Source organism: Pelodiscus sinensis, chromosome 8, assembly GCF_049634645.1.
Source record: "Pelodiscus sinensis isolate JC-2024 chromosome 8, ASM4963464v1, whole genome shotgun sequence".
Taxonomy (NCBI): domain Eukaryota; kingdom Metazoa; phylum Chordata; order Testudines; family Trionychidae; genus Pelodiscus; species Pelodiscus sinensis.
In genome coordinates, this window is record NC_134718.1 from 41,230,142 (window position 1) to 41,253,050 (window position 22,909).

The following is a 22,909-nucleotide window of genomic DNA, read 5'->3' on the forward strand; positions in this document are numbered from 1 at the left end:
CCCTGCTTCCTTGCCAGTTCACTCAGTCTTCCCCTGCCATCTTTGGTGTGTTTCACCACCATTTCCCACCTCCACCCTTCAGTTCTTTCTGGGTCTCTGCTCCCCCCACTATCTCATCTTTAAAAAACAGGACTATGTAGCACTTAAAAGACTAACAAGATGGTTTATTAGGTGATGAGCTTTCATGGGCCAGACCCACTTCCTCAGATCAAATAGTGGAAGAAACTTGGCACAACCATATATACCAAAGGGATACAATAAAAAAAAAGAACACATATGAAAAGGACAAATCAAATTTCAGAACAGAAGAGGGATGAAGAGGGAAGGTAAATGTCTGTGAGCTAATGATATTAGAGGTGATAATTGGGGAAGCTATCTTTGTAATGGGTAAGATAATTAATGTCTTTGTTTAGGCCTAGGCGTAATATGTTGAATTTAAGCATGAATGACAGTTCAAAGGATTCTCTTTCAAGTCTGGTGTTAAAAGGTCTTTGAAGCAGGATGCAGGTAATCAAGTCGTTGAGACCATGCCCTTTCTGGTTGAAATGGCAAGAAACAGTTTTTTCTGTGTGATCCTGTCTAATATCTGTTTTGTGTGCACTGATTCCTTGGCGAAGTGTCTGAGACATTTGTCCAATGTACATAGCAGACGGACATTTTCGGCACATGATAGCATAAATTATATTTTTGGATGAGCAGGAATATGTGTTCTTGATCTTATAACTCAATTGGTTAGGTCCAATAATGGTATCAGCAGAGTGAATATGTGAACAAAGCTGGCAACGGGGTTTGTTGAAAGGGAAGGTTCCAGGGTTGGTATTAGTGTGGTATGTCCTGTGGTTGTTGGTAAGAATCATCTTGAGGTTAGGTGGTTGTCTATAGGAGACTATGGGTCTGTCTCGGAGTTTAGTATCCTGTTCCAGTATAGGCTGTAGTTTATTGATAATGTATTGGACAGGTTTAAGTTGGGGGCTGTAGGTGATGACAAGTGGTGTTCTATAGTTGGTTTTCTTGGGTCTGTCTTGAAGTAGACGGTTTCTAGGTATTCGTCTGGCTCTTTCAGTTTGTTTTTTTCTTTCTCCGGGTGGGGATTTTATGTACAAATCACCAATGGAAAATTAGACACCACTCTCTACAGAAAACCCACCAACTCATACAGTTACCTACATGCCTCCAGCTCCCATCCAGAACACACCATACGATCCATCGTCTATAGCCAAGCCCTTTGATACAACCGCATCTGCTCTAATCCCACTGACAGAGACCAGAAACTTCAGGCTCTCGACCAAGCATTTATAAACCTCAATTACCCACTATTTGATCTGAGGAAGTGGGTCTGGCCCACGAAAACTCATCACCTAATAAACCATCTTGTTAGTCTTTTAAGTGCTACATATCCCTGTTTTTTGTTTCAGCTACACCAGACTAACACGGCTACATTTCTATCACTATCTCATCTTTGTGCCCCTTGACTCTCTCCTTCCCACCCCTCTCAAAATCCTCCCTGAAGATTTTCTTCTTTCTGTTAGAATCCAAGCTTTCAGCACAGCAAATCTGCTGCCTTTGATATGTGTAGGCAGCAGCATGGGGTTCAGCAGAAAGATTCCTCAGCCTGTAGCATCACAGCACTAGGAAATCTGGGGTACTGATTTTCTTGTGATTCAGTCTTTTCCTGTCTTCTAAATTTGCATCAATAGGTTTGTTCCCATCTAAGTTTCCTCTAAGTTGTTCAACTTGGGTGGCTATGAAGCTGCCCAACAAGTCCTGCACAGTGCTCGGGGTGGGCACACAGAATGCCAGCTATGTCCACTGGCCCCAGCACTGAGCTGCCATGGTAGTTCTGTGCTGGGGCTGAGGCTTCTGCCCCCTGTTGTCTCAGCTGTGGCAGCTCCATGCTGGGTTTGGGGGAGGAGACATCTTCCCCACCGTGGGCACAGCTGCTCTGTGCTGGGGTTGGAGGAGGTGGCACCTATCCTGGTCATGGCACGCAACCCAGAGCTGCTGCTGTCAGGGGACAGGTGGCAAGTAGATTTTAGCCCGGTGAGGCTGCGCAGTGCGGCCAGTGCATGTGCAGCGTGGTCTGCGCATGAGCAGCGTGCCAAACCGTGCGGCTGGTGAGCAGGGCTCGCTGCCACTCGTCAAGACCTGTACACTGCAGTGGTACACTGCAACCACTATCTGAGTGGTTTTGAGTCAGTAACATAGTGTATGTAACCCTTAGGACACTGGCTAATCATTAGTCTCATCCTGAAACAGAAAAGAAGTTTGTTGAAAATGTTCTATGTGGTGTATAAATACAGTATTATTTATGAAGTACATACGGAAGTACATGCCATCCTGACCCTCACCAATCTCCTTCCTTTTAGAGACACTATCATCCAACAGTGCAGAAATTTGCAGATCACCTTATTGCTGGAGCTCCAACTGAAGGTTCAGAAGCTCTCAAACCTGATTTGAGTCGAAGGTGGGATACATGATAGTTATGTTTTGAAATACAGTTCACTGGCAAAGCAGTAGTTGTTAGAAGATTACTCAGTGAGTAATTTTTTATATGTTGGAAAGTAGGTCTCAATCCTATTTTAATGGGGTCACCAGGCTGTCATTAGACTTGATGGGACCTGGGGTTGAAGCCAAAGCCTGACTCTCATCACTTAGTGCTGAAGACAACGTCCCAAGAGCTTTCAGGATTTGGTGGCAAGGATCAGGCTTTGGCTTCAGCCTGGCGGGGCCCACAGGTCACAGGTCCCTCTGACCAGGATGGGGGAATCGACTCTCAGATGGTCATGTAGTAATTTTTCGTTGTCAGAAAGGGACTGTGGTGCAGTGAAGTTTGAGAAATCTTGATCTAAGGGCTTGTTTGCAGAGGATAAAAATCATGCAAATACAGCATATTCTGCCCTCATAGGAGTAAAAGCACTTTGTGTTGCTCAGTAGCAGCCTAACAATCTTAATAAGAAGCAGTGTTGCTGGGCTGCGATAGTCCAATGAAAACTAATTGCAGTGCAGGGTTCTGAAGTATGTACTGATGGAAATTAGTGTGAGGGCAGACAACTGTTTGGAACTGTGTCAGGCATGCATAGCAATCTTTCCTGTGACCTGGACTCTAGTTTCCCTCATTTGCATCTTTGTTCCTTCTTCAGTTATGTTGTTAAACTCAGCGTAATAATTTAAAGTAATTTTACAAGCAAGTAAAATGACTTTAAATGACTATGTTTGTCGCTACTCTTCTTTTGTGATTCATACCAAACTTTTCCACTTGATATTCTGTATTACTGGATAGTCTTTCTTCCCTTTTGGGACTGAAGTAGTGAGAAGGTCACTTTGAGTTCATAGAGAAGTGAAGTGAAACTCGTTTTATGGACATATACTTTATACGATTTCTTTTGATTGTGTAAAACTGATCTTGTGTTACAGGTCTGGTGCAGAACTTTTTGAGACCTATAATATGAAAGGAATGACTTTTAACCCTCCTGTTGCATCAGTTACACCTAGAAAAAAGGTACTGTTTCTTTCACTGTCCTTTCTTAAACATACATTTTTACAAATAGATACTAGAGCTCCTGACTCACTGCTCAGCATCATGAGGTTAATGTGCTTGTTTTAACTCTACATCCAACATAGTTTCCCAATGAAGTCCTTTTTATTGGTGTGGGATATTGATGACTGCTTACTGTGAAAGAAGAGAAATTGTATGACTAGTTCCATCTCCTGTAGTACAAGCATGTGTAGTAATGTGAATGTAGTGTTGTTTTTTTGATCTGTCATGCTCTTTTTGGCTCAGGGTAAGTTTGCTTCTATTGCCTTTCCATAGAAGCTCTTGTCTTAGAGTCTTGAGTCAGCAGGAGGCCAAATTCCCAAAGCTCTGATTCAGCATACAAAGGGGGGGAAGGGGGGAGAGAAATTGCCCCCATCAGTGCCAGTGTGTAACTGAAGAGTGTTATAAGAGGGGAACATAGAGTTTTTATGGGAGAGCGAAAAAGGTGAATGTTTCACAGAACTTCACTATGAAACATGTTCCAAGTGACAGCTCACATTACGTGTCACATAAGTACCCTCCACTTTTTAAAGCCAGACTTTATCCCTACTTTTAAAAATGTGGTGAACTATGAATTGCAACGGAGTCTCCTACTGATAATCTACTGTCAGTGAAGTCCTCTGACAGCATGGAATTTCTTTATTAAACAAGTAACTGGCTCCTCTGAACATGGCTTGTAAATTTGCCTATCTCCCGATCTTCACAGTAGTTACATGTCTGGCATTAGCAGATGGAAATAGAACTGTCTAGTACCTGAGTGAGAGTGCCTAGTATGTAATACCTTTGAAAATAGTTAACAAAAAAAATCAGTAACTACTAATGTTAAAGTGATGTACATCTCCTAAATTTAATTTGGAGTCTTGTTCATTTCTTCTCAAACAAACTCTGCTGATATCTCAGTTTTACTCTGGCCCACTTGCTTCTCCTATGTAGCTAGTCAGCCATAGGCCTTTGCAGCATGCCTCTATGGGACGGCACACTATCATCTGGGCCACTTGATAGAAACCATGAGTAGAAATTCAGGCTTAGAAGTGAGAGGGCTGTTCTCTTTGCGAGTCAGTTCGTGTGTATTTCACACTGTAGCTTTTTTAAATGTAAAAATTATTAAAAATAGGGAATCAAAATAGTTTGCATGATGTTAACCAAAGGCTGGTGTGGCAAGCTCCCCTTAGCTTAGTACAAAGAAGAATGGAAGAACATACAATAGAGAAAACAAATCCTTTTTCTGACCTCCTCAGGACAAACTGACAGCCTCTTGCTGGTAGTCCGTGGGGGTCAGTTAACATCTTCTGTCCTCACCTTCAGGAAATGGCTTAGGGAAGGGGCAAGGTAAAGTAATAAAATTATCACTACTCTTTTGGGACACTAATGGAAACCTTTATGTTGACCTTATTTAGATAGTTGTATAAATAATGTAAAATATCTAAAAATTTTGATACTTTCCAGGATAAATTTTTACAAGCGGATTCATTTCTCAATGAAGATTTAAAGGAATTGATTCAGACACATCTCAAAGAGGCTGCTGTTCACAGACCCTTGGATTTTGCTAAACACTTAAAGGAATCATCCCTATCATAAGTATTACAACACAGTGCAATTGACTTAATTGGGGAGGATGGGCTGGAGCAGAATAGAAGAAAGAATTTGTTACCCATCATCTTTATAGGAATTCAGATAAAGTCCTATTATGGAAAGATGAAAAAGCATGTTAACCAGAACCCATTGATTAAGTAAGCTGTATTTTCACAGGAATCATGCTGAACTGTAACAAAAGTAACTTCTGGAAGTATAAAAACTCGAAGGCAGGTGATTTTAAAATGGGTTGAGACATGTATATTATTGCAATATTATTTACATAAATATATATTTTGCAAGAGTTGAATTGGTTTATGTTTGTTGACAACTGAATGCATATTTCGGGAAGTGCTCACACAGCACACAGGATTGAGTTCTTTGATGCTTATTTTGAGACATCTGGAGCTTTGGCATCCCTAGAGTAATAACTTGAACTGTTTTCTTGTCTAACTAACCCTATCTGTTAATTTCTCTTTTAAATGATTTTCTTTCAGTGATATCCTTTTGTTACTTACTGATCCATAAAAGGTATTTCAGAATTGGGCATATGAAATGTCACTGAATGGGCAATACCTTACATGAACCAGCACTGTTGAAGAAATTCAGAGTGATTTTTTTTTTGTCTTACTAGTCTTATTAGTACTCCTCCCTGGCCTTTAGTTGGTTACCTTAGAACAAGGTATGTTCTGTTGCCATTTTAATGTTGGCTTTATGAGACCTCTCACTTCACTTCACATATAATTTTGCGTAGAACTGATTTAATATGTGGTATGCAATGGAGTGCCTGAGAGCTCTCCACATGGAGCAGGACCTCATTGTGCTAGGCATTGCACAAATACAGAACAATAAGGTGGAATCTGACCTCAGCTTCTCTCACATGGTTGGTAACCCCACAGTCCTTCATTGTAGGGCAGATGAGGTCTTTAGGTTGCTACCATTATATAAATGATAAATTATATATAATTCCTGTGTAATCTGTTTTAAATATCTAACTTAATTGTACCAGACTATACATTTTCAATCAAAATAGGTTAAATAGTTATAAGAAGTACGACATAAATGCACAAAAATATCACTGTTTAAGTCGGTGCTGGTGAGTCCCAAAATTAATATATTTTAAAACTTATATTTTCTGTACCTGAACTGTAAAAAGGATCTATTGAATGCTTCTGGCTTTGTACAAATATGTGTTTCTTGGTAATTTATATGATCCCCCATCTCCATAGCACTTCTCCTTGAGTACTTCTGTTCTTAAGTCAGAAACTTTAGAAAGTGTCCCTATTGCCAAAAATTTTGCAGTTAAGGAACGAAGAACTAAAGGTCCACTTCTCAAACCATTTATTTTTCCACATATACAAATACGTTTACTTTTCAAGTCAGCAGAGAGAAAGTAGTCCAGGTGGAAAGTCAAATTTAAAATACAGAGTTTTAATTTATGTAACATTTATAAAAACTGGCACATACTGATAGAACATTGACAAAACATGTTGACATACTTTAAAGCAGCACAAGGAAGACAATTGCACAAGTAATAAATCAGTTTGAAATATCCTATATTTGTCAGAGAGAAATTTCTATTGCATTTTTCATTTGTTTGTTACCCCCGTCAACTCTTGTAGCTCATGTCAACTCATGTCATCATCTAATGGGCCAGCAATAACCAAGTGATTAATAATAATTTGCTGATGCAAAATTGCTGAGAGCTAGAGTAAAATCTATAGCATTCAGAAACTATAGACTCAGTGTTAAAATAAAAAGCCACTGACAAGTTCTCTTCTCATGTATAAGGCCAAACTGAGTTTTTTAAGGGAATGTGATCTTAATGTTGAGATATTTCTCTGATAAAATCTTATTCTTGATAACCTGAAAATGGTCTCTAGAGCAGGGGGGGGGCACTTCACAAATTTTGGCAGTGGTCACGGGCAGTCAGTCCCCCGAAGGTGCAGGGCCTCCAGCAGAAGGGGGAGGAGGAGAATTTGCATGCTCTCCCTATTCCCAGGCCAGTAAAGGCCTGGGAGCAGGAGGAATGTGTAAAGTCGTCCCCCCCCCCCCCCCCCACCAGGGGCGCATATGGTGCCTAGAGGGAACGGCCAGTCGGTTTGAACAGCTGGCAATTCTCTCTAGGCTGCCTGCCCCTGGTGGGGGGGGGAGGAGACTTCTTGTTCCCATGTCTCGATTTGCCTGGGGGTGGGGGGAACGCCTGCCGGCTAGATCAAAGGGGTTGGCAGGCTGGATCTGGCCCGTGGACCCTATTCTACCCACTCCTGCTCTAGAGGTAAATTTTATTTCAAACAATTATTATTGAGACATTCTACCAAGTAATATTAGTCAAAACTAAAACCAGATGTGATGTATGTTTTTAAAATGTGACTTATTACTTTTGTGTATTTTATCTCCTTAAAACTTGATAGAACGCAGCCTATACAACAGTCTATTTCCTGAAAGCTGAAGAGTGTTGCAGCACAGCCAGTACTTATGGCTTCCAATGACAATCCCATACAAGCATGGATATTTGTATTCACTATACATAAGAACAAACACAGACATAGGTAGGAAGCTTTAAAAAAAACAGTTTAGTGTAAAATAAAATGTTTTCTTTGCAAAACAGGTAATAGGCTGCCCATGGTGAGTCCTGTTACCATGTGTAGATTTCAGGAAGGCTTATATTATATACTGAGCAGTGGTAAATTATTTCCTATTAAATTTGTAATAAAAATGTTTCTTTTTCAAACCTGGGTCCACAGATCTATATGATGTCATTCAATCTGAACTTCAGATGCAAGCAGAACCACAAATGTCCCTCTATTAGCCCATTAATATGTATCTGTGGACTTGTTTTTTTGAAGAAAGGAAATCTGTGAGTAAGCAGGACAAATTTTCCAATTAAACAAACAGCATGATGTTAAATCTGTTTATGGTGTTGTAAGCAAGCTACCAAAACAGAAAGCTGCATAGCAAAGAGCTAACTTATATTTTTGGGAATTTTTAGACCAATGAAAAGCTTGTGTGCTCCCTCTACTTTGTCTGTGACCAAAACCACATGAATGCAATTAACTAATGCAGAAATGCAACAAATAATGTGTTGATTAATCATCAGGCTCCCTATTTTTTAAAAACATCAATAAATTGATGTACATTAATGGAAAAAACCCCACCCTAATTCAGTATAATCAGTCTGGGAAAATTCTTAACATGCCCACCTCCCTAAAATGATTTTTTAACACAGGGTGGGGAACCTCAGACCCAGGGGCTGGATGCAGCCCCTTACCTGCCTGGATCCAGCACCTGAGGCTTAGGCCCCCCCCTGAATTGGGGAGCTTATGCTGGCGCTCCAGTCCCTCCACTACCTCACACACAGACAGTACTGGAACACACACAAGATCTACAAGGCTGGACTCCACTAGGCTCTTGTATATCAGGGGAATGTGCTTCTCCTTCTCAGTCGGGCGCCACATAAATGATGTTTTTGTGTGTTGCCCTCGACTGATTTTTCTGTGGGTCAGTGGCCCCCAACCCAAAAAAGGTTCCCCTGCCCTTTTTTAACTGAGCATGCAAAATGCTAGATTATCTTGTTACCACTTTGCTTTCACAGCAGTGTGAAGTAGATTTTATCCTGTGGCCTGTAAGTATTGACAACAGCTGGGCAAAGCTAAAATAACTATCAAAGAAAAACTGTCCTTATGCTAAACCATATTCAATTACACAATGAGGGTATGTCACAAATAATGCAGAATTGTTGCTCTTTAATGGATGCCATATTTTACCATGTTATAAACTAGGATGTTGAGGATGACCTCATCTAAATTTTCTTTCAAGTCTAGTAGCAGTAAGAAATAAAATTGTTTGTGGCATACACACGAGAGCTCTCCCTCTGCTGGATCTGTAGTAGATTTACACGTTTTTCCCAAAACTGTACTTAACACTGGTGCCCAAACTTGGCAGGAACCAACCACCTTACAATCAGTGCTACTGAAATTAGGCAGAATCTGTTCATCAAAAGCACGGGTATTTTCAAGTGCATTTAACAACCAATATTCTAAACTCTGGCAATTTCACATTCTATAACAAAATCTTTATATAAAGAACTTTTTTAAAAAGGGGATCAGACTTTCATCCAAAGGTTGCATGGAAGATATACAGTAGTTAAATACTATTGATGCAAATATTACTTGAAGGGGTAATGCACATATATAAGATCTTAAGCTTCAGAGGGATAGCTGAGTTAGTCTGTACAGGTTAAACTTAAAAAACAACAAATAGTCTGGTAGCACTTTAAAGACTAACAATCTAGCCATCTACATGTTGTATTAGTCTTTAAAATGCTACCAGACTATTTGTTGTTTTTTAAGTTTATACAAGATCTTGTAATTTAACATAAATATCAGTTCTGCATTATGTGCCACAGAAACTGAATTTTCTGTACCCCTCTCACTGGTTACTAGGTCTGGTTACTTTAGAATTAGATATGGAAGGACTAGATAGAAGAGCATGATAAGGAATTCCAAAGAGCTTTTTTGCTCATCATAAACAGGAGGAGACTTAAACATTCCTGGAAAATTTGACCTAAAATCTGAAGTAATTTAGAGGTCTAAATCCCATTTTCAAAAAACAGGATTTTCATAAAAACCTAAGCAGCTTACGCTCATGTGTTCTGTAAAAAAAAGTGGCTTTTACATGCCTACTCACTTTTCAAACTCATCAGTAATCTAAAAACCATGTTTAAATAAATGACATAGCAATGCTTGAAAATACTGCTCATTTTTCAGAATTTAAAACAGTAAGAGGATTAGCTGGTATGGTTACTGATTTTTAAAGTGGGATAAAGACAGGTGAATTTCAAAATAAGAATGTAAGTTCATGGGTTCAATATTTTGACTGGCCAGTGAATGACTATTGGGTGAGTTTTGGATGTGCAGTTTAATTTTTTTCTTATTTTGGAATCAGCCTGATGAGGGCACTTCCTGCCCACAGAAGAGTGACAGCTGCTTTTACTTAAAGGCAGCATAGTGTCTCCACACTTAGAAAGCAAAGCCATAAGTTGTTTTCTTTTAATTTTACGTTTATTTCGTGGAGGCAGCAATCACAATGCCTTGGTTAGATTGTAATTTTGTGAAAATCTATATCTATCTGTAATGTCTGTCTTAGAAACAGCAGCAGTTTGTGCTAGATGGTATTTCATTGACCGTATACTCTCCAGCACAGAGAATACTCCTGTGTATTAGCTAATCAGACTGCCTGAATAGTCTCCCTGCATTTCATTCAGTTTCAGATTGTTTTAATGGAGCCTTTCTTCTCTTGACTGTCCTTTTAATTTAGTTAACTTGATTTGACAATTCTACATCATACTTATTGTCTGAAGTGTAGCCAAAGGTTGGGCCGAGCACTTTAGATATAAGACAAGGGTCTTATGTATGAACATCAAAGGATGGGTGACCTCAGCAGTTGTTTCAGTTGTGCCCTTACTTTGTATAAGTTAGTGTGAACTTCTTTTTACTAATAAACACTTTGCATGTTTTGACTCAGCCTGGAGAAGATGATATAGCTATTATTAACACTTCTTAAAAATATCAAGAGATCGTTATTTCAAACATATACAAAAGTTTACAGCAGTGCTTCTACATAAACAAAAAGTTAAGGTTTATATTGGAAAATGAATTGAGTAGCCTGGGTTCTTTACACAATGAGTATAAGAGGAAAATCATTTTCTTATTTACAATATTTTTCATTCTCGATCTAAATTTTATAGTCATCTAACAACCACTGTAATGTAGAGAAATTACTTTACCCTGATTTCACAATTGAAACATTAAGCAATAACAATTTTCAAACACCATTATATTTTGGTCAATTTCAAATAGTTACTTTTTTTGAATGTTTCTTTTCAAACAGAAAATAATTACTATGTTTGCCTCCCCCCCAAAAGAATCTGCAGTGTTTAAAAAGTAAGGTATGATAAATATATTACACGCTGGTACAGACCTTGGAACATGAAAATAAATAATCATTTTTACTTGAAACTCAAGTCTTCAAAACTAGAATTTAGATGAAGAAAATGTTGTTCCTGGTCAAAATATCACTATCAGTTAGGTGTATTTAGCTATTTGTACATGATTATTTTATGAAAGTAGATAATCCATAAATAACTATAGTAAGCATTTTAAGTATATCACCAAATTTAAATCTGTGATGCCAAGAAAGTTACATTATATGTAAATACATTTTTACAATCACCTAACAGTGTTAAACAGGAACCATTAAAGGTTCATTATTTTCATATAATACACAGAACACTTTAATGCTAACTCTCTTCCCTTAAAGCAATTAGTTAAAATATCTTTTGTTTAATAAAAAAGGCATGTTTCTGTTTACAAAATACAATTTAAGAAGTCTGCTTAGGAATCTCTCAAATGCTGGCAAGCATCTTTCCAACAATTAGAAACTAACATCCCACTCAGCATTACCAGATCTGTGTCCGTCATCAAGAAGCACAGTCTGGATTAGGCAAAGCTAGTGCTGAATAGTTTAGGCCTCAGCAGTTTCCTTCATGGACATTCCAAAAAGGTATCTTAAATCAGGTATTTGAGATGTTGGTTCCAGTTATGCAAGGCTATGTGGAAAGATGAAATCCGTGTCTCCCTGTTTTTGCCTGCCTGTGTTTGGTTTTTTCCTTTGCCATTTAGGGTCTTTAAGTAACCTGAAGAAGAGGAGAGATGATAATGACAGCATTTAAATTCAAATGCAAGAGGATAAATGGGTGCCTACATACTGTGAAATACATTTTTAAAGAATTTTGTACACAAAATATTATTGGCAGCTTTATTACTTGAATTCTTATGAAATAAATACAAACAGTATCTTGATACTTAAGAATGAGTGGAAAGGAAATATGGAAGCTCCATGTGATATGGAATGGTGAGTGCAAGGTTTTCTTCCTTCCTAACTAGTAGTGACCTCTCGAAGAAATCTTTTGGAGTTACTTCAGGCCCAGTGCTAATCATAAACTGGTATGACTGATTGTCATATACAGAAATGGTACATTGTCACCTTGAATTCTGCACTTAGCTTGCTTAAGATAAAGATTCAGAAAGGGATAATAAAATTCTTAGAAATACGTGTGATGGAGTTTCTATATAGAGATTTAAAAAACAATTATTTGCAGCTTAGAGAGAGGAGTGATTATATATGGCAGGATTTTTTAATTAAAAGGGCACATGTGGAAAAATCTGTTAGCATGCTTCATTACCTACAGAACTCATTGACACAGTATATGGTGAAGCCAAATTACATGATAAGAGTCTTTTAAAAGGACTGGCCATTTATCAGGTTACCTAATGTGATGGACCCTAGGACTATGGCATAATAGATAAAGTAAAACTCTTCTGTTCCTAAGCAATTTTCATGCCATTTAGGTTTATATTTATCTTCAGGCTATCACAAGGGCTAGACTGACATGATTTTCTGCAAATGCTTTTAACGGAAAAGTTTTCCGTTAAAAGCATTTTTGGAACAGTGCGTCTAGATTGGCACGGACGCTTTTCCGCAAAAGCACTTTTTGCGGAAAAGCGTCCATGGCCAATCTAGACGCGCTTTTGCACAAAAAAGCCCCGATCGCCATTTTCGCGATCGGGGCTTTTTTGCGTAAAACAAATCTCAGCTGTCTACACTGGCCCTTTTGTGCAAAAGTTTTGCGCAAAAGGGACTTTTGCCCGAACGGGAGCAGCATAGTATTTCCGCAAAAAGCACTGATTTCTTACATTAGGAAGTCAGTGCTTTTGCGGAAATTCAAGAGGCCAGTGTAGACAGCTGGCAAGTTTTTCCGGAAAAGAGGCTGATTTTCCCAAAAAACTGGCCAGTCTAGACACAGCCAAGGGGAATAAACAGGACTGCCAATGAAAAGGAATGTGTATAGGTTTGTCCCAATAGTGATTGATACCTATAAGCATAGAGTCTTTATGATCTATTTGACTGGTTATTGTACTTCACTATAGATTATCAACTATGCTTCTGGAAAAAAAATCTAAATTGTGCCTTGAAAAAATAGAATGCATGTTTGATTTTCAAAGAAGTAGCATATGTCATACCTGCATAAACATACTTCTGGTAGTTACGGATATTATTCCATACTGTCATATTGTCCTGCAGGTTTTTCATCTTTAGTCTGGGTATTGTCTGGTGAGCTCTGCAAAGGTGATGATGTGAAGCCCCGATACTGTCTACTTGACTTGGTTAACTTTTTAAGTTCACTGGCAAATGAAATGCCTTTTCTTTTATCATCTCGTGCTGCCTATTAAAAAAAACATACACAGCAGAAACAGTTAAATTACAGGAATGTGTCAGTTCATTGATTCTTTAGGTTTTGAAATATTATTTGGATTTCATGTGAGGGCAAGTAGCAGGATTTTTCATAGCTTCCTTATGTCAGGTTCACAAAAGCAGTGTCCTTGACTGTCGACAGCAAAAATTATTTTAAAATTAGAGAACTTCAATGTTGCTAAATACAGTGTAGATAAATTGTGTTAAGGGTTCAACTGTGATCACAATGTATTTCCTAAAGTGCAGTGCTGGAAAAGGAACCATATTCTTGCCTGTGGCAGATAAGTCTAAATATCTCCAGACACAGCAGTACAGCTGCTTTTTCACAGTCTGGGAATAAAGGAAAACAAAATGAAACAGATCACAGAGATCTGCAAAGCTGCTGTTGTTTGAAATTGTATTTAGCCCAGGGTAATACAGTAGGGAGATGGGGTGCAGCATTACAGGAGGTGGAACAGGAGATGGTCCTGAAAGGTTAACATTTCTAGATGTAGTAGCAGGGTCAGTACAATGTAGGAGAGCCAACAATGCCTGCTGACAGGTTTTTCTTAATGTAACTAATGTTTTAACAAGGCCCTTTATTTTAATTTTTTATTTTGTTAAACAGTTTTTGGATTTAAATTTTAAAAAGGTGAAAATTGGTGCAAAGATTAACTTAATAGTTTTCTGAGATACTCAGGGATAGTAGGACAGAAAAAAAAAAGCAGTGTATAGAGAAAAGTAACAGTACTTCTGACTCAGTTCCCATGCTGGAAGGAAAGAAAGCAATTCAATAACCTTCCACCACCCCCCTCCAAGGAGTGGTCAGCTCAGAAACCTGGGTTTGGACCCTTTATCCCACCCACCTTATAGACCAACAAACCATTGCAATGTATTCTTCTGAAAGTTACCCCACAACATATTCATTGAAGCTGTGGGGAAGGCAACATGAAGTCTTGGGGTAAAGGACACTCCATTCTGTTTCTCCCCTCACTTGTTGGCTTTGTTTACCTAGTATGTAAAAATAGACCTTTCTTGTCTTTGTCTGAAGATTGGACGGGACAAACACACCTAAGGCAGACCTATTTAACCAAGTCCACCTGGCATGCTTGGTTTAAGCACCCATTAGTCATAATTCTAGCATACGTTCAGAACACTTAATACTCACGATGTATATTTATCACACAAACATTAATGAAGAATTAGTTTTTCAAATGATACCTCATATATGGAAAATTATGGTGTGTACTGGGGTGATAGTATCATAATTCCTTCCACTGTAAAATCTAAATCCTTCATTTTTTGGTTTTTCAAATTCCCAGCTTTTACAAAAGCTACTTAATCAATTTTAACTTTTTTTCACTCAGTCTGGACTGCTCAAATACATGAAAATACTGATTATATGAAGAAAATCCAAGACATTACATTATTAATCTACATGTAAATATGATGATGTCAAAGTAACACAATATAGTGGAAGTTACACACCCATCAATAGACATGTATGTTCATGCTCAAACAAACCACGGGAACTCTGCAGACCCTGAATCAGGAGAGATGATTGCTTGGTAACCTCAAGTGATAAGCAAGCGAATCAACTGAGTTATATGCAGTATTACTGTATTATAAAAGTGCATAAAGTGAAGTCTTCTGAAAATGATATGCTGTGATTAATATTACTGAGAAATTTCTATATTAAACTATCTGAAAAAATATGGATTATTTACTTAATGATATTACATTTTAAAGTCTGAGACCAAATTAGGGAGAAAGAGATTCCCACCCAGACAGAAGGCAGCTATTTACCTGTCATCTATATAAAGTATGATTATATGTGGAATAAAAAGAATGGAAGGTTCATTTCCATATAGGGGAATGGGAAGTCCATAGGAAGGGCTTCCTGCCTCTTGGAGTAAAGTCATAGCTTTGGAAGATACAAGCAAATACAAAAATCCATGTTTGGCATTCATCACTAGACAGGTACAAGGGAAAACAACTCTAGCAAGCTGAGAAAGATGGGTCTTTCAGCTAAAATGTGGCTGAAGACTCTAAATACATGTAAGACTCTTACTTAGGCAAAGAACTTTCAATCCAAGAAGATAACGAAAGCCATCTCTGTGTGCTTCTCTGGAAGGTCCTGACTGAATGAAAGTCAGCCCTGGCTGAGAAGGAAGATTGGTCAGAGGAACTATCTTGAACAATGACTTTACCTTACTGAGATTAAGTTTTAGATGTGTGTGTTCACTTTTATTTGCTTGCAACTCTTTCTAATTTTATTCCTTTTACTTGGCATCGCCTAACCTCTGTTCTATTAATAAGTGTTTTATTTATACCATAAACCAACAATCTGAAACTGGCTTTGTTAAAAGCCAACTTCCCATGTGCATTGGCTCCTGGAAAGTCAATTCTCCCCCCCCCCCCCAATTTAACTGCTGAGATTTTCAGTGGTTACATTGGTACTTAAACACATTTTAACATTCCTAGTGGATAGTGACTTAGGCTGGGAGCTACAGCAGAAAAGTATTGTAAGACACCCAAAGTTGCAGGACAAGTAGTGATACCCCTTCACTGGTGTGGAATGCACCCCTAATCCACAACAGGTCTATTAGATAAAGTAAATTAAGGAGGAAAAGCATTTTGCTCTCTACAACTGTGCTTGGAGCCTTTCAGAGAATGAACCTGTGTGATCTGCTGTAAGTTTTGTGCCATCTCACCTCCCAGCTAGCAAGGTCAATAAAACATTGACATGAATGTTGGAAGCACTCATGTAACACAACAATTTAGACCTTTAAAAATCCCTGCTCAGCTGCCATCACATTTAGTAGTTTCTTGAATGTCCACTGGTGGTAAGCACATAGCCAACTAAGCCTGGCAGGATTCTCAGATTAGGCATTTTCTCCCCCTCCCTCCAATCTATCTCATCCACAACAGCAGGCATGCTCTGAGGCCACCAGAGAGCATGCCTGCCAGATCAGGTATCTGCTCCCTTGGTAGCCAGTTGTTCAGTGGTTAGTGTTCAGGATGTGGCAGACCGCAGTTGAAATCTCCACTTACCAGGATGTGGAACAGGCACTTGAACCTATGTTTCTTGCCTCCGAGAGCCATAACCCCTGGGGCATTAGGGGGTTGATCTTGTGATGAAGCTGTTCCACTTTGTATTAAATATCTAGATCAGTGATTCCCAACCTTTTTTGGCTGGAGGAACACTTAAAATAATTTTTTATATCCCGAGGAACCTCTATCTATGAAAACGTTTGCTTGGCCAGAAAACATTGACAGCGGGGAGCGCAAGTCAATTACTGCTAAATAACTGTCAAGAAAATGTATTTGTAAAGAGCTGTTATATATATATATATATATATATATATATATATATAAATAATGTCAGCTTACATTGTAAGAAATTTTTATTTATTTATTCCACGATTTCGCACGGAACCCTGATTGGGAAACACTGATCTAGATCTTTATTGGGCCTGTGAGAGTGAAATGATTTGGGCTGTCTCCTAGGAGACCCTGGTTTTAATCCCTGTACCAATAAATATTTTATACAAAACAGAACAGCTTCAACAGAAAAGATTCACATTCTCATTCAGAATGCCCTATTTGTAGCTCAGTAGTTAGGGCACATCAGTGAGGGGCACCTGGATTTACAGGCAGAGTGGGGGATTTGAACTGGCTTTATCTGCTGGGTGTTGGGGATAACGATGAGGTCTCCAACTTGTTTGAGAGGCTTGACCTGGTTTAGGTGAATTTGAGGGAGAAGGGGGCCGTTCCCGCCAGTTCAGAATTAGGTACCTGAGCCCCGTTGCGGGGCAGGGATTGGACCATGCCATTCGGCATGTGCTACTGGTTAGTTTTCTGGTTTCTGTGAATTCCATCCTTTTGGAGCATCTCTCGCCTCCTGTGCATTATAGAAGAAGTTAGGGTGCCCAATTCTGGAATGAGGATTGCACTGGATGGCAGAGCACCTAAAGACAAGCCACTGTACTGCCAAACCAATGTACTCTTTGTGGTTACAGAACCTCTTGCACAGCATTCTCAAACTGTGGGATGGAACCCCAAAGTGGGTGGAAGCCCTCTTAATGGGGTTGCCAAGACTAGTTTAGACGTGGTGGGGCCTGGACCATAGGCGAAGCCTGACACCCTCATGACCTGCAGCCAAAGCTGACGCCTGAGCCCCACCAGCCAGCTTCAGCCATGGGTAGTATAGCTTGGATTATAAGCCTCTGCCCCCCTCATCCCACCGCTGGGCCTGGGGCATTGGCCTTGGGTGTGCTCAAGCTTTGGTCCCCCCCCTCCTGAGGTTGTGCAGTAATTTGTGGTGTTAGAAGGCAGTCACAATGCAATGCAATTTGAGAACCCTTGCTGTAGCACAGGGGTGGCCAACCCATTTAACCGAGAGCCAAAACAGTGGCAGAAAAAATGCAAGGAGCTACACCAGAATTGTCAAACCAAAAAAAAAAAAAAAAGCCCCCCAGAACAAAATTGTTGAGCAAAAACAAAAAATTCAATTTTTTTAAAAGGAGGCTGCCCCTTTAAGATGGGTGCCATTTTTAAAACCCTGCAGCTCTGACCTGGTAAGCACAGGCAAGGCGGGGACCGTTGGGGGGTGGCCGTAGGTGCAGCTTTGCGAGCCGCAGTTTTGCGAGCATGTGGCTTGCGAGCTACGGGTTGGCCACAGCTGCTGTAGCGGGATCAGACCTGAAGTATATGCGCAAAAGACTGAAAACATGGCATATCAGGAATGTACTGTTATGTTGCAAGGAAGCTTTATGCTACATCCAGCCTAAAATGTTCTTCTGACTCTTGCAGTGCATCTGTTCTCACTCACCTTGTGTCTAGTTGAGAATGGTTGGAGATCTGTCTTTTTGGAGTTTGTGAGGTGTGGGAGGTTTTTATTTGGTAAAAATGAAGTGGAATCAAATTAGCACATTCATTTTAAAATTAAAAACAGTCTCTGGCTATGTTTTCATTTACTATTCCAAATATTTGATCATATACCATTTTTAAAACTAACAAAAGGGTTTTCAGTCACTCACCTGAACCTGTTCTTTAAGTTTAAGGATAAACTTTCCTGCTCCCTTCCACTTGCTTTGAGCCTGAAATACGCACTCATGATCAGAGAGAATTCTCTGTGATGGTTTAGCTGTTGAAGACTTTTTGTTCGTTAGCTCTTTGGTCACCTCCTCCAAGAGGACGTAATCATTTGGGTTAGGATTGCTTAGAATGCTGTAGGAATACTTCGCTTTACAAAGAGTCTGTTAAAAAAAAAAAGACAAATTAAAGACATAGTAACCCCCCTGTGTTTTGCTCAGTCCAAACTTGCAGACGCAAAAGGCTTCTTTGCTGAGTATCTGTTCCATTACCTGAGACCAAAACTCAGTTAACATTTCTTGTATGAAGCCACCTCTAGCAAATTAATACGGAACTTAGTGGAAACAAGAAAAACTGAAAAGCTTTTTACCTGTTGTATGACATCCTGTGCTGTGCTAAAGCGCAGAGCTTTTATGACTGTGCGAGGCTGCTCTGGGGAAACATCATGCACTTGAACAAAGAAGCTGTCATCTTCAGAGATAAAATTTGCATCTTCTTTCTCTTCTTGAAAAAAGTTTCTCTCACTCAAATTCTGTAGAAAAATAAAGAAAACAAAATTATATTTAGTTGAGGAAAGTCACCAAATGGTTGGATTTTTAAAGGCTTTTACATGATATAACAGGAATGTTAATGCACTTTAATTCCCTAGAGCAGACTGCCACGTCTCACTTTCTGCCAAATTGTAAAGGTGTTTTGATGGTGAGTGGTGTCCAGTGTTCCTTCTAATATTTTCGATCCGTGGGCAGGCTGAATTTTTTTGGGTGGGATGAAATTTCTTATGTGCAACACCAATATTGAGATTTTAAACAGTCCTTATGTATGGAATATAATATATTAAAATAAGAGATAGTTAACAAGGAGAAATGGTTATGATATTTAATATGAAATCAAATGAAAATGAAAATTAACACTACCCGATGGCTGTGTCTAGAGTGGCAACTTTTTCCGCAAAATCATCTGCTTTTGCGGAAAAACTTGCCAGCTCTCTACACTGGCTGCTTGAATTTCTGGCAAAGCACTGACGATCTCATGTAAGATCGTCAGTGCTTTTCCGGAAATACTATGCTGCTCCCGTTCAGGCAAAAGTCTTTTTCCGAAAGACTTTTGCGCAAAAGGGCCAGTGTAGACAGCACAGTACTGTTTTTTGCAAAAAAGCTCCAATCGCGAAAATGGCAATCGGGGCTTTTTTGCGGAAAACCGCGTCTAGATTGGCCACGGACGCTTTTCCGCAAAAAGTGCTTTTCCGGAAAAGCATCCTGCCAATCTAGATGTGCTTTTCCAAAAATGCTTTTAACAGAAAACTTTTCCGTTAAAAGCATTTTCGGAGAATCAAGCCAGTGTAGACGTAGCCTTAGAGTACATGTATCATCATCCTTTCTAACAACTCAAGCTAATAAACATACCAAAATGCAGATTGTCCACACATAGCTCAGCTTTAAGATGTTACACAAACCTATGCATCAACTAGAAATAGAATTTGCAAAGAGAGCATGACTACACAATAGTTACTGACATGGGAAAGAAGAGTAAAAGGCATTCACTAAGGGTGTGTCTAGACTACAAGGGTTTTTTGTAAAAAAGTGACCTTTTTTTGGAAAAACTTCCCCTGCATCTAGACTGCTGCTGCATTCTTTCGAAAGTAAATCAAAAGAATGTGGCAGTTTTTTCGACCGCGGAAAACCTCGTTTTATGAGGAATAATGCCTTTTTTTGAAAGTGCTCTTTCGAAAAAAGGCGCTATGTAATGCAAACTGTGTTTTTTCGAAAAAGAGCATCCAGACTGCCTGGGTGCTCTCTTTTGAAAAAAGCGGCTTGCTTTTTCGAAAGTACTGGTTGTAGTCTAAACACTCTTTTTTGAAAGAGGCTTTTTTGAAAGTATCTTTCAAAAAAGCCTCTTTTGAAAGAGGCTTGCAGTCTAGGTGTAGCCTAAGACTTATATTATACAGTGTTTCTGGGGAATGTTTAGGATCCATGCTATAGAAGAACAAGTGAAAGAGACCTGTAAAAACAGATAAAAGGTCTCACTTTCACCTTCTGTGTGTTGCCAACTAAAAAAGCAGAAACCCTAGAAAAAACAAATACATGGCTCCAGTGTTTGTAGACAGATGTATGTTTCAGAGAGCTTGCAAATAAGGTTTCATCCCACACAACAATTAGCATCTCCCTAGTACTTGCTACTTCTGACACATAAGAGCCAGAACTCTACCACAACTTAGCACAGATCTGGCCTTAGTGCAATACATTTTACCATGGATTAATTAGTAATACAGGATTTTAAAAAATCATTAAGATCAGAGTTTTAGATATCTGCAACATTCAAAAAAATTGATAAAATAATCTTTTTCTTTCTTACCGTAAGCCATTAACACCTATGTAAACTTTGTTTGAAATGTAATCATGCAAATGTCCTGGCGCACACACCCCATGCAGCCCGCTTTCCCCACACTCAGCCAGAGAGGACTGCACCAAGTGAGTCAGAACACCCCAAACAAACTCCTCACTGCACAGATGCAAGCACCACCCACTCACACTCTTTCCTCCACGTACCTCTGTGCAATATGCTCACCTCAGCCTAGCTGGGGGCTGGTATAAAATCCTGCTTCTCAAAATTGCAGGCACAAACAGGCCTCCAGGACACACAGCACAAACAAACTTGCTACCCCTCCTCCATCTCACCTCAATGCCAGCACCTACCCAACCCCTCTTTCCCTCACCTACCTCATGCAGTCAGCCCCTTACCTCCCCCTTCCCAGCTTAAGAGACTTGAGGAGAGTGCTGAGTTTCTGCCTCTCTCTCCCATTCAGACGGGACTCTTCAAACTCCACTCCCATCTGACTCCATCCCCCCCAGCCAATTACTCCCTCTCTCCTCCCCCTTCTCCTCCTCCCCCCAACCCCTTATTCCCTCCTTATTTGCTCTGGGAGCTGCTCCATTTCAAGCACCAGCAGCTCCATTCAAAGCTGCTGCTTAGTGAGATGTTCTTCCCCCTGCTGGTCAGCTGAGCTCCCTGCCTTTGCAGGAGCTCTGAACCTCTGAGCAGGGCTCAAAAAACGGCTGCACAGCTTACAGGGATCTTTGGTGGTGTCCCATGAAGACTAACAACCTTCACACTAGTTGTCAACTGTGATTTTAAATGGATTTTGACCAATGTTTTCAGAAGTGATGGGCTCATACATTAACTTAATATATTTATTTTCTCACACAAAACTTAAACTGAATTTAAACCCCCAAGCAAATGTTCACTTCATAACCTTTTGCTTTGTGGATGATGAAATAAATGCATCAAAATAAGATTGGGTGGGCCTACGATAAAAGACGCGCAATAAAAATTTTATTAAACCAAGCTGCAAGTGTAGAAACACAAAGGGGTAAAAATAATGTCTCTGCAAATTCATCAGATAACATTTGCACTGACAGAACTTTTTATTCTCAAGCATCCCAAGAACTTTTCCACTTAAACTCCCATAAATTGTGTGTATTTTTCTAAAGATGCAAATGGATTGGTATGGTTTCTCACATGAATAATGTTCCAATTAAAGAAGTGCCATTGAGTGCTGAACTTATCAACAGGAGTTTCATATGGCAGTGCTCCTGAAAACCAGATCATTTCATTAGGTGCTTTTCTACTTCTGATTTTTCTCTCTGAACCCAAACTCCTCATAGATGTCCTCCCAGCAGCTAAAACTGACTTTCCTCTAGAACCTCACCTATGTCTTCATTTTGTCACTGACAACTTCACCATTTTCTCAGTTCAAGGTCCTTTATCTCTCTATATATATTAAAGAAAAAATGTCCAGTGGGGCAACAGAGTGATGTCATCACATGACTCTACATTGCCCTACTCCCCAGCCTCAAGAGAGTCCCCAGAAGGGGAAGAGGCAGCCATGACTCAGGGTTCTCATCCCCGCCTTGGGGGGGGCACACCTGGCTCCTCTGAAGGAGGGCCTGGGGAAGGTAACAGTGGCTCCTTGCTGTGCTACGGACCCTGAGGCTCCTGGATCCAGTAAAGAACCACCCACATGTGCCTGGAGCTCCAGCCTGGACCCCTCCCCTACTCCCGCAAGATTAGCACGCAAGCATCAGCTCCCTGTGGAAGAGTGGGGAGAGAAGAAAACCCCAAGGCTCCCTCCCCTCCCTAGCAGCTGGGTCTGACGAAGACCTTGGCCCTTCCCTCCCTGGCAGCCGGGGTGGGGGGGAGAGGCCAGGGCTGGCATGGCCCCCGGCAGCCAGGGGGAGAGCTGTGCTTGCTTACTCCCAAAGACTGGAGTTGGCGAGTGTAGTGAGCAGGGGGCACCGCCCCCTAGCCAATGTAAATAAAAATAAGCCTTGCTGTCTCTATAGCATACTCTTGTTAATAGCTGCAATCTAGTTTTCCGACAGCTATGTCCCTCATCTGCCTTACTCCTTTCAT

General features: G+C 39.9%; 2 protein-coding genes across 3 annotated transcripts in view; one reads left to right on the forward strand and one right to left on the reverse strand.

Moving 5' to 3' along the window:
* NOC3L (NOC3 like DNA replication regulator) overlaps positions 1-5,409 on the forward strand; it is a 30,474-nt gene extending 25,065 nt beyond the window's left edge. For both annotated transcript variants that reach the window (XM_075935140.1, XM_075935139.1), the window contains exons 19-21: positions 2,367-2,464; positions 3,415-3,499; positions 4,982-5,409. In XM_075935140.1, the coding sequence (XP_075791255.1) occupies positions 2,367-2,464; positions 3,415-3,499; positions 4,982-5,113 (315 nt within the window). In that variant the 3' untranslated portion in view covers positions 5,114-5,409. The remainder of the gene's footprint in view (positions 1-2,366; positions 2,465-3,414; positions 3,500-4,981) is intronic.
* A 1,022-nt stretch (positions 5,410-6,431) lies between these two features.
* PLCE1 (phospholipase C epsilon 1) overlaps positions 6,432-22,909 on the reverse strand; it is a 233,062-nt gene continuing 216,584 nt past the window's right edge. The window contains exons 30-33 of the mRNA XM_025181886.2: positions 18,870-19,031; positions 18,445-18,663; positions 13,192-13,394; positions 6,432-11,804 (exon numbers count right to left, since the gene is read on the reverse strand). Coding sequence (XP_025037671.1) covers positions 13,224-13,394; positions 18,445-18,663; positions 18,870-19,031 — 552 coding nt within the window. The 3' untranslated portion in view covers positions 6,432-11,804; positions 13,192-13,223. The remainder of the gene's footprint in view (positions 11,805-13,191; positions 13,395-18,444; positions 18,664-18,869; positions 19,032-22,909) is intronic.